This window comes from Pseudochaenichthys georgianus, chromosome 2 (assembly GCF_902827115.2).
Source record: "Pseudochaenichthys georgianus chromosome 2, fPseGeo1.2, whole genome shotgun sequence".
Taxonomy (NCBI): Eukaryota; Metazoa; Chordata; class Actinopteri; order Perciformes; family Channichthyidae; genus Pseudochaenichthys; species Pseudochaenichthys georgianus.
In genome coordinates this window covers 8,275,254-8,290,460 of record NC_047504.1, presented here as the reverse complement: position 1 = coordinate 8,290,460, position 15,207 = coordinate 8,275,254, and the positions used below count along the sequence as shown (strand labels likewise).

Sequence of the window (15,207 nt, the reverse complement as noted above, 5' to 3'; positions counted from 1 at the left end):
CTGCTCCGAGAAAGCAATCAAAACTCAACACACACTCTGTTTCTCTCCGGTTTGCTCAGTGGGAAGTGATGGGAAACTAGATCCACAACGCGCATGATCCAGCACTGATATAGCATGGCAACAAAATATTCTCAAATGTACTCGTCAGATCTTTGCTGCCTCCCCGTTTTCGACCCTTTCTCCCCCTTAATCATTTTCCTTCACTCCCTGAATCTGTCGAAAACATGTAACTGTAAGCGTGCAAAAAACTGTTTTTCTTAGAAGATTTTTGATCGTTTGGATTGTTTCCCTTGAGCTACTGCACTAACTTATTTTGGCACAGAGGAGTGTGAACTTGACCCAAAACAGCCAAGTGCTTCCCAGGAACGACATGTCACTGTGTTCTTAAGATCATCAGAGTGGATTAGTTTAAAAATGATACCAGGCTCGTAAAGTTTCAAACTGATATAAATCCATTTCTTAAACTAAAACGCCCAGCTTTCAGTCAACCGGTTTAAATATAAGGACACAGATGTTTTTTGTTGAAACAACCCCCATCTGTTCTAAGGACTAAGGTCTGAGGGAATAAACACATACGGCCTCTTTTGATCACTGCAACCAATAAGATAAAACACATTTGTCTGAATTGTTAACATGCAAGGACCAAGTAAAAGGAGATTATTAACTAACTATATGCTTCTGACGTTCCTTTTAATTAAAAACTCTAAAAATGCCCCCACTGTTTGGTGGACAGAGTCATTCATCCACTCGGCTATCATTCGGCGGGTGCAGGTCCTCGTGTTTCCTGTTTACAGACTCATCATTTTACTATCAACATGTCTACCAGTGCACATGGTGCCAGAGGATTTCCCATCGATCTAGCGTTTCCCTTTACTGGGTTGTTCCTTTTATTCAACTGTATGTAGTGTAAGAAGCTAAATGCAATGCCACCTTGCTTTTTTCACAAGTGTTTACAAGATGCATGGCAATCCATACACCGCGTAAACGACCATAAAACCCTCTCGAGCTGGTTTCGTGCAATCCACTTTTGACTCTACTCCCAGTGAGAAAGCAGAGAGCGGCAGGAGAGAAGGAGTGGGAGAATATTAACAGACTGGAAGGTAAATAGCGAGTGTGTTACGATGAAATGGGCGTGTGTGTGCTCTGCCACAACACACTTGTTGATCCTCACATTCCAGCGGCAGCCTTGGGAGCAGCTAATCCAGTTTTCGTCAAAGGACCCTTGAACCTGGGTCGCACTTCTTCTATAACTTGCTCGAGTCAGATGCATGGGCAGGCACACACATTCAATGAAAATATGTGCACAGCAGGCACATGAATGCACAGAGACGCTGCGTGTATGAATAGTATGGGTGTCTTGTGTGTTGTTCCTGGCGTCCTTGTCTGGGTCTTATTATTTCTCTGAGATGTCACCAGACTGGAAATGTGTCTTCCTGCTTCCTGTCTGTCAGCTCGTCCGTGTCTGTCGGTCTTGATTTTATCAGTCCATCTCTTTCTATAGGTCTGTCTGTTTGAGTTGTTTTTACACAAACGTAGGTCACGTACGCAGCCGCTTTTCTCAACTATTTGCATGTGCTGATTTTCACTTTAAAGAGAGAGCATATAAGTAACGCTCATGTTCAGGTTTAATTTCCGTCCCTAGAACCATAGCTTGTTAAAACATGTGTTTTGTGGTTCACCATATTCCAAATCTACTATGTCTTTGTGCCATAATGTCTTAATGTTTGGGAGAGCAGCAGCTTGTTACATGAGCTGTATCCTACACACACAAACAGACACTTTTCTTGAGCCCTTTCACCTCTAGAGACACTCAGTAAAACAGATGACATGATGCTCGTTGACCCTTTTGTGAAACTTTCCCTGAAGTGCCTAACCCCAAGAAAGATGTGATGGCTACTTAATTTGCCCCGCAGCCTCGTGTTTGCCAGTACTGCTAAACGTCCTTAAACTGCTATTAAATGCAAATACACCGTTTTTTTTTTTGGTTTGTTTACAACGATAAGCTGGAGATTTGGTTCGTTTTTACCGTAGCAGTGTTGCAAAGGTCAGCCGGGAGCAACAGCTGTCTAAGGTGTTGAAAATAAGAGCAGGGATTTCTCCGGCACAATCTGTTCTCATTATTAAGCATCGTGTGTGTGTGTGTGTGTGTGTGTGTGTGTGTGTGTGTGTGTGTGTGTGTGTGTGTGTGTGTGTGTGTGTGTGTGTGTGTGTGTGTGTGTGTGTGTGTGTGTGTGTGTGTGTGTGTGTGTGTGTGTGTGTGTGTGTGTGTGTGTGTGTGTGTGTGTGTGTGTGTGTGTGTGTGTGTGTGTGTGTGTGTGTGTGTGTGTGTGTGTGTGTGTGTGTGTGTGTGTGTGTGTGTGTGTGTGTGTAGAAGTTGATTACAAAACTCTTAATGCCCAGGATTTGATTCGTGCTGTCTCTGTTCCAGTTCAATGCGCCGCTTTGCTGCAAGTCCAGGAGAACATGCTGTTAAGAATCCCCAAACTATGATGTAATACTTAACGCAGCAACGCGGTGATGCCCTCGTGGCTTCAACACAAACAGCCAGGAAACACGTCTAACCTTTCCCTGAACCTGCTGACCAACTCCCTTAACATTCCCAGAAAAAAGAAACCCCTCAGTGAAGCAAAGGAGGAAACTAGGGCAAGAGCTTCAGCCTGTAAATCAAACGCCTTCAAACATCACATATTTAGTTCAGGCCCAGAGAAAGACTCCTTCCTCTGGTAGCACGTCGCCCTCGGGGAAACAGCGGATCAGATCTTGCCAGAACTTTCTCCTCTGCGTTTCCTCCGCTCTGTTCTCCCTCGACCATCTCCATAAAAAGACAAGTCTTAGGGAGGGCGGACTTCTCCTTCGCTGTTGATAATAAAACAAGTCGGGGTCGAGAGAGCAAGACGAGTTGTTGTCATGACGAGCCAGAAGTGACAGCTGAGGAACGTGAGGAGGGTTTTCCTGCCATATGCAACATTAGAGCAGGAATCCTTTTCAAGTGCCAGATTAAAGAATGTCGAGGGCCCTGTCGCGCAACACATGCCGCGATAAGGGTCAACAAGCCTGATATATATTATTAAAGGATAGCGCAGCCTGTGAAAAGCAATTGTATTTGTACATTTCGAAATGCGTCAGTATCTGTGCGTGCGTTCCTCGTATGTCCACTCCTGCTAACTTTTCCCTTTGGGTCAGAGCGTGCCTCGGAATGCTTGTACTAAATGTAAATCAACTTAGTACCGGTGACTAAGAAGCCGCGTGGATGCTTGATGCCATCTGCCCACAAACACTCACGCATCAAGGATCAAATCATCAATCATCTTTCGGATTAACTTATCTATTTCATTTCAATTTGCCGTCTCAGTCGAGGCTTTGTGGCTTTTTCTGCCAGAGCTGTGTGTACTGGGAGTGGCAGGCGAGTAAAACAAACACACCTACTCACTTAGAACAAGGTCAGCAGGTAAACAGAGCGTGTCGTAAAGTGTTTGCTCCGTGCTTTATGGAGGGAGGGAAAAGGAAGAATTTTAAGTCTCTGAAAACAATGGCAGTAAATGCTGGGAGAATGTGCAAAGAGAGGAAGAGTTGGAGACAATAAGGAGGGGGGGGGTGATGCTTGTTTAAACAGGTAGCTGCACTTTGGAGGACGAGGGTTGCTCGAGGAAGAGTTGTTCTGTTTAGTCAGTGATGAGAGACAGAGCTGGAACAAGCGATAGTGGGGGAGGGTGATCCATCATCTCATCAATACTTCCTTTGTGTTTCTCTCTGTCTTCTTAAATCCAGCCACTTACCAACAATCTATCTCAAATCTTTTCACACTCCTCTTAAACGTGTACTCGATTCACTCGTCAGTGCACAGTCTGCATGAGCATGCCACATTGGATTCCTAAATAACTCCTTCATTGGAATTATTTGAAGTGTCGAAGTATGACCAACGCTTTATTTGACTCCTGGCCACAGCCTCGGGGTTTGGTGGCTCCAGGATTAGCTCACTAAATCACACTCCTGTCTTTTAATACTTTCTTGTGGTTCATTTCTATGAAGCCATTATGTGATATAATGCACATGCACATAACTCAAAAACATTCCATGCAAAAAAACTTAACAAGTAGGAAATGATCTGTTAGGGTATTTCGTGATGATTTGTTCCTCTTTCCGACGCCTCTGCATGAGATGAATATGCTTACGTTAAAAAGTTGCCTGCGTATCACTCGGGTAATCCTCGTAATACTGGAACACAAATTCCTTCCAAGAAGGCAGATGTGAAATCAATCGATACTCCATTAGTACAATGCTCTGACGCCATAAACAGAATACTTGACACGTATTGGAATAAATGGGGGGGGGCACCCCGAAGGGAGGATTAAACGCTAACATAGTGGCAAGCGAAAGATTATGTTACGCCTCTCACTCGCTTCTTCCTGGCTCCGCCTCCCCGTCCTCTCCATCCCTGTGTGTCTGCAGTCTGGTAACCTAGAATCTGAAATATGTATCTGTCCTGGCAGGAATCACCGAAGCCTGCCTTTGTTTATGTGCAATCAGATTACCCATTCTGACAGGACTCGTGTATATTGTCCATCATGTGTTTATCAAGTTTGCAGAAGGAGACCAGAACTTAAACAGAAATAAGAGCCCATTTGTCATTTCTTTAGAGGGATGACATACACTGCAGTGGAGGAGGGCATCAAGAACAGTTTGGTTAGTGAACTGAAGATTGTTTGATGCCGTTACTGTGGGCATAGTGTGCCGGCTGCTTTCACACGACAAAGCCCAGACCACAGCGTGCTGCCAGCCGAGCCAAAGAAAATGGTATTGTTTTCCAATCAATGCTTGCAGCTTTATGAGGGCTTCCAGCCACAGAAACATTGCTCATAAAGAGGAGACAGACCGCTGGAGCAGTCAGCAGAGGATTCCTCAGGAGGAGAAGGGGGAGAGGTGGAAACACAAGGAGGGAAGAGGGCGGATGATAAAACACTAGCATGTGTGCATGTTTAAATCCACGACACAACTCCACTCCCACATTCGAAATGAACCTGTTCTGCAATCTGCCAAATATGAGCTCCAAAATGCTGAGGACTTCATTTTGAAGGTGCCGTTCCCATCGCTCCTCTCGGCCTTGACCCATATCTGTGTGTTTTGCCCTCATGTGACCACAGAGCAACAACACCTGTAGCTCTGTGCCTCAGCTGAGCGGTGTTCAGAGCAAAAGTCCCCACTTCGAGTCAGGAAACGTGTGTGGTCTTGTGTGTTTGCATGCTCTATACACCACATGTCAGGAAGCGTTTGCCTGCAGAGGCCCCTTTTTCTTAACTCGGTTTAAAAAAATTGCTGTCACTCATATTTAACAGGGACATACTTTTTATTTGTTTTTAACCTCAAAGTTAAAGTGATTTCTTGCATATCCTCAAGTCCATGCAAAACAGTTATGCAAAGGCGCAATTTAAGTGTTAAGATCGATGTTCAATATGCAAAAAGTAATTTTAATGCATAAACATCTCTCACTCTGTTCCTCGCAAGCACGCACACAGATACACAAAACACGAGCACTCGCATTCAACAGAAGGTGTGAGCCCTCAAGCCGCGTTATCGCCACACGTCAGGGTCTTTTAAATGTATTTATAGCCAATTAACCGAGTACTTACAAGATAGGAATTTTGCCTGTCGAGGAACACGGAGTCTCCCATGGTGCCGGATAAGTATCCACATATAGTAAACGACCAGAAATGGAGATGCAACAAATGATATCCCGTTAGAAAATAAGTCCGAAAAAGAGTGTGAGCGCGGCTGAGTGGAGCGTAGAAAAACAGAAGTGTCCTCTTCTCCCTCTTCTACATTCAATACAATCTTTGTCCCACTGCAAGTCGCTGCAGCTTTTTAAGAGCTGACGTCTTTACACGAGTCAGAAGCGCGTGTCAGAAAACCAACTGTGCCAGAACGGACACCATAGTGCGTAATGCGTAACGGGTCCATACTGCGCGCTCCGTGGACTCGGCTGAAGACAGATGCTGAGCCCAGCGAGAAGAGGCAGAGAGACTCAGGTCAGCGACAGTGTGAGCTTCCGGTAGAGATTTTCAAAATATAACCGCATTTGGTCAGGGTTGTATCTTTACATGATCTTTACGCACAAATCAGATGGCAACTACTGTATTACTGAAACAATTGGGGTAAGAAAAAAACGTAATTGTATTTATTTATATTTTTGAATGACAAATACATACATTTCACCTTGATGTTGTGTTTCTTTTATAATGTCATGGATTGTGGCCTACATGAGATATCTTGTAATTATTTCCAACAGTTGTTTGAATCATCTCAACATTCCTACATGTATTATGCATTTTCTTTTTTCTTTTTGGCAGCATATTTAAGCTATTTAGCACTGAATATCAGAGAGGCAGAGGGGGAGGGTAGTGGCACTAGAGGAGGAGGACTAATGGAAGAAGATTTTGATTATCAACTCACATGTTTTCATACCAGTGAACCACCAATGGAGCTGCCGAGACAGTTGATAAGATTGTCTCTGTAAACTCCATATAGGGATATTCTGGATTTTTGTATGGTTTATGGCAAAGAGCTACAACTGGTTTTGTTGTGTGTGACGAGGGAATTAAATGTGTTATTCTGATCTGCAAGTCATAGCTTTAAATGACAAAATAATAGAATAATTCCTGGAAGTTAGCTGAAAAACATCATGCTCAAGTTAAAAACAAACCAAATCGTCTTGTGGAAAGTTGATATCCGACAGATAGAAAGGTTTTTCTAACTGTGACGAAGGGCTTGCTGTAGGCCTTATTACGGGGGCAAATCAATCACAGCGGAGAGAATTTACTGGACAAACCGCAGAACCATAACTGTGATCGCTTGCTTCCATTGTAAAAGTCATTTATGGTCACTTTTATTGGGCATTCCCCTTCTGAAATCTGCTCTTAAGGGCAAACATGAAAGGCCAGTCCACCACTGGAAGATTTCAGTAGGGGGAGGGATGTCTGGGTTTGTGTGATGCTTAAATGTGGAACCATCATTGGGAAATCTGCATCTAAAACAGAAGCATGCAACAACAACAAAAGAGCACAACACGATGTTATCAGTGGCTGAACAATACACACACACTTAGTGAGATTTGCTTTGCCATGCAGGAGTGTGTTTATTGAGAAAAACACAAACTAACCACCCTCTTTTCTTTAATTGAACAGTACATTTGAGTCAATACGTGTAAGAAAAGGGACATTGAAGTGCTCCCTGCTTATCAGATAGCGCCGTAGCCATTTGAAGAATGCTGGGAACTTAAGAGGAACACTTACTTAACTGTGAAATCTCGAGATAACAAAAGGAGCCAGCCTGTCCTCCTACAAAAAACGTGTAGCACCTCTAGTGGTCGTGTAAGAAACAACATGCTCCCGTTTATTCACAAATAACCCTCTCTGGAAAATCCTAAATTGTAGAACAGTTTGGCCATTAAAATGCTTTTTGATTAGATTTCTAGCGAGAAGTGTATATTGTACTTTTAGAATCCACTTCCAGTAGATGTGTAGGATCTATAGTTTGATAGATATTACGAAGATGATTTGAGGTCTCGCCAGGATAACGTGTAAATGCGGCAGCTTCCATGTAAAGTTAGCGTGGGTGAAAATAGTATTTCTGGTCTCGAAGTTTTCATAATAAAACCGGATATATTCCCCACACTGTCAAATGATTACACAGTGATATCTCCATTACTCATCCACTAAAAAACATCAGTTTATCCTTGTTAATTACACAATATTGATTGGTTTAAATGGTGTACAATGCTTTTGTGTTTTTAACCTTCGATTCAGAGAAACAAATAGTTTTTTAGGAGTTTAGACACTACAGTTTGCGAAGACACTACACTACCCAGAATCCCCAGCTATCGTTTGGGACTACAACATCCGCCTTGCTTTACAAACCCCGTGATTGGATGTTGGAGTGGCAGTGCGACAAGGTTACGCCAAGCGTCAACAGCTCTTTGAAATGGAATTGAACCACGGCAGACTTTCCAAAACTGGAATTGGACGTGTCCAGCCCCCGGCTCCAGCTACCCCCCCAGAACTACACATGCTGGCTATTGTGTGTTTCGCAATATATGGCACGTCTCTTTATAAGACGTTTTCGTATTTCCCACAATTAGAAGTTGGCAGTATTAAACGTGTACACCCTGGAGGTTTAGGGGATACGAAACACAGTGGTGTTATCAATTGTAAAACATATCATTAATAAATGGTGAAATAATATACCCACATGACACCTAAGGTCAGAAGAGCTTTATTTAACAGATGGTCTTATGTCTACCCCTCCTGTTGTTCATTGATAAGCCGGAAACATGCACTTGTCAAGGTTCAGAGTCAAATTTTGCAAATATGGCAGTAGCCATCGATCATCTTAAGATAAGATAAGATATACTTTATTGATCCCAAGTTGGGAAATGTTTTTGTTACAGCAGCATGCTACATTGTTCTACTCCACTACAATTCAGAGGTTAACCTGGTATTTTTACTCCTCTACATGTATTTTAGTTACTTTGCAGATTCTGATTAATGATGTGAAATATAAACAACTCTTAAATCAGACTTTAGTTACACCTGAGTCAAATTCAGGGAAGGTGATTGTCAAGTGCCAAAATAAACTATGCAATATATTGGACGTTAAGTACTTTGTCAGACTTCATATTTATCTGTGGATAACCCCAACGTTTTTTTCTTATTCAAAAGAAGACCTTAACTTAAACTATTCTTTAATGTTTAAATAAAGCCTAGTTGGTCTGTTTTGCACATCCTCCTGTTAATATCTTTGGACGTCCTGCACTAAACTGTTTTATTGTAGAGATCACTACAGTATCTTCTTGATATTTTCAATGTTGTATGTAGGCTACTCTTAATATTTAAATGTTTTCATCAAATAAAACGTATTCAACAACAAAATTCAATAACGTGCTTTAACCACTAGGCGGTGCGGGTTAAAAAACCAGTGGTGTAGTTCATAAAACATAATAATATCAAACATAATATGACTATTAACTTTATTGTGAAATTAAAACAGAACGGTAAAGGAAAATACAGTTTCAGTCTCTCGATGTGAAGCTTATGCATTGTGCCATGAACCTGTATAGACCTGTAACAGTCAACTGAGTGAGGAGTTGGAAAGGCAATGAATTAATTAATGAATTAAAATGTCGAACTCGGACTTCATTTTAAGGACATTTCGGCCAGGGATGAAGAGCTATATTTGTTTAACCACCGGATTGGCAAAACAGGAGAGTGTGTGCACCAGTCTGCCTTGATCTATGTATTCATGTCTGTGACTCTCACAGTGTCTGCTGCCCACAGCTGTTCTATAGAAGGAACACCTCCTTCACTTCATGACCTCTCTGCAGCACCAGGAGGCAGCGGGAGGGTTAACTCAGCCTCTGAGAAGACGAGCGCGCCGTGCCTTTCACGCACCGCCTTCACTGTGTTTACCTTCAGAATCATTAGAAAGGCTAAGAGCGACCGCAGGCTGATGTGTTTTAACCACACACACACACACACACACACACACACACACACACACACACACACACACACGATTTAAACGCAGACTTCTGTTCCTCCATGTTTTGTTGTTATCGTTTCACTGAGCGGACCCGCCCCCTTTTTTTAGAAACGCTCCCTTTTTTTGTCCATCTGTGGCGGTAATAGGTTGTGTGCGCTGTGATGATTCGGCTGTACCTTTAGTAATGAATATTAAATGTTCATTTGATCATTGGTTTTATTCTGAAAACGTCGAGACCGGAAATAATGTTTTCAACCCGTAACTTTACATGGAGGCTATATATCGACTGGACGTGGATTCTAAAAGTACAATATACACTTCTCGCTAGAAATCTAATCAAAAATGTTTTAATGGCCAAACTGTTCTACAATTTAGGATTTTACAGAGAGGGTTATTTGTGAATAAACGGGAGCATGTTGTTTCTTACACGACCACTAGAGGTGCTACACTTTAAAACGTGGCTATGGGTCGTAATCTAAGGTGCTTAAACAATCGACCTATTTGGTCGTATGAGTTGGAGGACTTGTTGAAAGGAGCACAGGCTCAGCAATAAACCAGGCGCATTTCCACTGCCTCGCTCGGCTTAGTACGGTATAGTTAGGCCTTGTTAGGCCAGGCTCACTTTATGCTACGTTTCCATTACAGTTTAGTAGCTGTGTGTATCTCACACAGGCATCATCACAAACATGCAGTGTTATAAAGTTACCCAAGACAAAAAAACCTGTTCTTACAGAGAATAGCTCTTTGAATGGCTCGCTGCTTATCAGATCTAAATGAGGTTGGTCAAACATTCGAGGTGTTGTATAAAGTTGCATGCATTTTGCATTTTATTTGGGATTAAATTGCTACTGATGTGACGTAATTGTTTATTTGTGACCCTGATAATGCAGAAAACCGAGTTAGTTTGTTTCATAATTAACTGCGCATGTGTTTTGAAGTTGATGAAGGTTGTTCTAGACCAGGAGTGCCCAATCTTTTTTTTAACCGAGAGCTACTTTTAAAGTTGCCAGTCTGCCGAGCCAGTCCAAACAGAGAGGCGTAGCCATTACTGACAGCCTACTGCCAGGTAAATACACACTTCTACTTGTATAAAACTGACTTTTGTACGATTAATACTTCATAAAATACTGCAGATGCTTTATCTTACCTCTTTCTAATCTACACACACACAAGTATTTAACTGAAGTTACACAACAGTGTTGTTGATACAGAGTTGGAGTTTATTCACATGTTACATGGTAATGTGGTAATGTTTTCAGGAAACATTGAACAGTGCTGCCACATATGACACAGGGAAAAAAGAAAAGACTCTGAACCATTTCTTTGCCATTATATAAAAATAGTGTTGCTACAAAAGTATAAATGAGGCTTACTAATAAGACAACTCAGATCTGAAGCTACACAGGAATCTGCTGCAACAGTGCAATAAAAAAGACAAAATTAATAGAATCAAACCCTTTTTTCGTTGCATTTTAGTAGAGTATAAAAAGAAATGCCTTTAAAATAGGATGCAAGCAACACTAGTTTCTTAACCTGAATTGATAATAGACTAATCAATTTAAACAGAACAGATCTTAATGTTTGCATTCTTATACCATTTTGTACAATAATTATAATGAATAAATTCAAACAAACTAAAACTTACAGCTGATTAATAACGGTATCTAACTTGAGTTTTTATCATATCAAAAACCTGTTGAAACGCTACTGTTATTTTTATTACGCATCAGCAGCCTCCAGGAATGCTTCTTTCACAACTTCGCCGTCTTTGAAAGAAGTCATGTGTTTCGCAAGAACGCGACTGACACGATAAGATGCTCTGGTAGCAGCCTTGCTCTTGTTGTTGGGCCTGGTGGAAATGGACTGCTGTGCATTTAGCTGTCCTTTCAGGCCCCTCCCCTTTTGGAGCGTAGGGCAGAATTAGGAGGGAATTCCGTCTCGTAGCGTTTGTGCACTGTTTTGAAATTGCCGCTCCTAAATTACCCTTCTTCGATAAAGCCACGCTCGCATTGCAGATGAGAGACAGATGGACTTTGAATTGGAATATATACTAAAATAATCATCCTCCCACTCGGAGTGACAATTATATATTTTGGGCTTTTTTGCCGCAATTGGCAGAAGCATGATTACACAAATGATTTGTTTGCAACTTATAGTTTTATTTTAGAAATTTATTTTATTTTGCTTGACTCAGTTTTTTTCTTCTTTTAAACTCATAGTTTTGCTTTATTCTGAGAAAGTGTTGCTTTATCTTTATGATACAAAACTAATCCCATATTTTTCTAGACCCTGCACATGTGTTGTCAAGATGGTGAAGATGTTTCTTTATTTGCATGAGTTTCGGCACATGTGTGTTTTTAATTTGCATAGTTGTTGCTCCTGTTGGCCACCGGACATAATCATGCACTTCCAATCTAACCTCTGAGCTTGACTTTACTGATCCTAGCCAAGTTGCTGACGCATTTAGTTTAAAATAGCAGCAAAAAACACAAATAAAACTGATTAACTACTGTCAAGTGAAATAATGATCTTGTTGATGCTTCCTGGAATAAAATAGTCCTATAAAACGCACATGTGATTTTAATATAGCCCCTCCCTTGGGGACAGCATGGAGGGAATATGAAAGGAAGGAGAAACAGTGACTGAAGTGCAGTCGTGAGGTTGGAAGCTGTGTTTTGTGGTCCTGTTGGAGACGCTTTGTTTCTTAAAATGGAGTTTCAATTGTCCCAGTCGGACCATGGCTGACACACACAATTTGTCTCATACTGATATTCTGAACAATCTGTGCTGTTGTATTTGTTGTAAAGTGTCTCTATTGTAGGCTATTTTTATTATATGTACAGCACTTTGGCTCGACCAAAAATCGTTTATAAAGGTGCTATATAAATAAAACTTGATTTGATTTGAATACACAGAGCCGATGGGAGTGGGAGGTTGCTGGAGAAGGAGAGGAGAAGAAGACGTGTGTTTCTACACGCATGTTGGCCGGTACGAGCTACTACTGCACGTTACAACACAATTGAATGGTTTTAAAGCCAAACGGTCTGAATCTCCACGTCCCTTCATCTCGCCATCGCTTCTCATATCATCTTGAATTTGTTAAAATGATGCTGAAATGAGGCACCCTTGTGATCATATATCAATGTCAAAGCACGCAGGATTTTCCACTGTTGAATTTGGCGCGGCCTGTTTGTGCTGATGTATCGCATCCCTGCTATTATAGTGTTGATCTGGAGGAGAAGTGTCATGGAGTTTAGGCAACACAAGAGACAGTGATGAGTAATTACAGCGATTTTAAATCTTCTTTTCTCTCTGTGATCCTTAATAACCTCATGTTTAAAACAATGTGTACAATTATTTTCCTGTTAACACGCTTTTTAATGCAGGCGGGCTGCTCGTGTTTACATCGTCCCGTCGGGAGGCGCAGCACCCTCCTGCAGAGGCCGGATGCCTGAGTTGTGAAATCACTCCATCGTGCGGAAAGTATTCTGTTAAAGTGCTTTAAGACGATCCAGTGAGGCCTTTCCATCTGTTTAATAAACACTCATAAAATACATGTCGCAAGGCCCAGATTGAAGTGTTTGCATCACATTCACGAGTTCGCATGAAGTCAGAGTTCATTAAAGGGGCCCAATTAGGCTAATTATGCTAACAATGCTAAAGTCAACATAAGTAAATGACAACTGTGCGCTTGGTGAAGAGGAGAAATGAGTGGAACTACGGAGTGTTTTCCTTGGTAGCTTGTAGTGTTTGTGTTTTACTCTCTCGTCAGACGATGAACTTTGACCTTGGCTTCACAACACACCGTGTAGAATGGGGATAAGAGAAAGAAAATGAGCAAAAGGGGAGAGGGTGGGGAGGAATGGTAAAAACTGGGCACACATAAACGAATTTACAGCAGGAGCTGCACAAAGCAGCTCTGGGGGATGACCTTACAACTGGGGAATGTGTGTGTGTGTGTGTGTGTGTGTGTGTGTGTGTGTGTGTGTGTGTGTGTGTGTGTGTGTGTGTGTGTGTGTGTGTGTGTGTGTGTGTGTGTGTGTGTGTGTGTGTGTGTGTGTGTGTGTGTGTGTGTGTGTGTGTGTGTGTGTGTGTGTGTGTGTGTGTGTGTGTGTGTGTGTGTGTGTGTGTGTGTGTGTGTGTCCTTCACTTGGGAGGTAAACACAGAAGACACACAAACAAATAAATGAAGGAATTATGTCTTTCAATCTACCTCCAGCGAAGACCGACGGAAAAACAGTTGGTTTTTTTTAGAGGAGCTGCTCATCCACACGACACACACGCTCACACACACAACGTGACGACAGCGCTGGTCTGGATTCAATCTGGGCGCTTCTATCAACAGGCCAACCCAGTTGTCCTAAATCTCCATACTCTGTCCTGAGGGCCAATAGACAGAGAGGAGGGGAGAGAGGGACAGGGGGGGTGGAAGTGAAGAATTCTGGGTAGTCTTCCAGCTCGCCTGTATGGCTTTCATCTCCATACCACCTCCATTAAAGCGTGTGCGAAGTAAAAATGCTTGGACCTGATCTGACTTTGCCTGATAGAGAATTGTGTTTGCAGGAGGAATGTGGATTTTTCTAAGTAAGAAGCGTCAATTTGTTGAGTTTCTGGTTGCAATTTGGATAAATAGGGTTTGCACAAGAAATAGGGCAGCTGAGTGACGAGTCTGATGAGTGTCACAGGTTAGTTTTACTCGTACGTGGACAAGATAGTTTGTTTTTGTTAAACCCAGTCTCATGAGGCTCCTTTGTAAAATGATACGTTTGGAGAACCATCGTAATGCCAAATCAACATCCAAAGGACAAATATCTAAAACCGACTGTGCCACATGGGATTGGAAGAATTGATTCAAACTGCATTTAGAAATCCTCTCATTTAAGGAAGCATGTGAAGAAGAAACAACAAGTCTGCCTCAAACTGCGACGACAAGCTGTCATTTGTCCACGGAGTAATCGCACATCATCTATTTCCGTAGCTGTTGAGGAGGAATTGATTGAAACCAAGATAGGTGGCGTAGGAATCTGAAACATGTTGCCAAGTCTTAGGCTGCGGCCACACGAGGACGAAAACGGCCGTTTGCGTTACTGTTTAGTGTCATATAGACCGTTCGGCCACACGAGGACGACCGAATACGGCACTAACCGACTGAGGAGACGATAACGGGTCCCAAGGTGGATAGTGTCTCAGGGACACAACGACATGCTGACTGCAGTGGGGTTTGAACCTGTGACTAGGGGTGGGCGATATTGAAAAATATATATTATCACGATATTTTTCAAGCAGTATCACGATAGACGATATATATCACGATATTTTTTCATGTCGGTTATTATGATTATTTTTCAAGTACTTAACAGTACAAGCACCTACAAGGTAACAGAAACTAAAACCAAAAGGAGTAACAGACCAAAATAGCATTTCAAGCTGGTTTTATTTCTGAAATGAACAATTCAACATGTTGATATGGCTTCAAGACAGTTTCTCAGTATAAAAATGAACTTTCTGAGGTAGCACTAGCAGTGAACATCAATAAACATGAAAAGGAGGGTAAAACATAACTAAGTAAAACATCAATGAGGAAAAGTCAGTGCCAAACAATTAAAATGTAAACTTTAGACTTGAAGTGCAATAAAAGACTTTAGCATAACTGAAGGGAAAAGTTTTTTTTTTTTC

General features: G+C 41.8%; 2 protein-coding genes and 1 long non-coding RNA gene across 5 annotated transcripts in view; 2 read left to right on the top strand and 1 right to left on the bottom strand.

The window, feature by feature from the left end:
* LOC117459707 (MSL complex subunit 3-like) overlaps positions 1–15,207 on the top strand; it is a 153,747-nt gene that overhangs the window by 101,676 nt on the left and 36,864 nt on the right. The window lies entirely within an intron of this gene.
* The window catches only part of LOC117459612 (rho GTPase-activating protein 6-like), a 68,327-nt gene that overhangs the window by 27,064 nt on the left and 26,056 nt on the right, over positions 1–15,207 (bottom strand). Inside the window, exon 1 of one of the 3 annotated variants that reach the window (XM_034100584.2) lies at positions 5,628–5,922. The exons of the other annotated variants lie outside the window; for them this stretch is intronic. Coding sequence (XP_033956475.1) covers positions 5,628–5,669 — 42 coding nt within the window. The 5' untranslated portion in view covers positions 5,670–5,922. Of the gene's footprint in view, positions 1–5,627; positions 5,923–15,207 lie in introns of those variants that run through there. 3 annotated transcript variants of the gene reach the window in all.
* On the top strand, positions 6,054–13,046 carry LOC117459909 (uncharacterized). Its single transcript, XR_004553573.1, has 3 exons — positions 6,054–6,149; positions 12,447–12,519; positions 12,918–13,046. It is a non-coding gene; the product is annotated as an uncharacterized lncRNA (long non-coding RNA).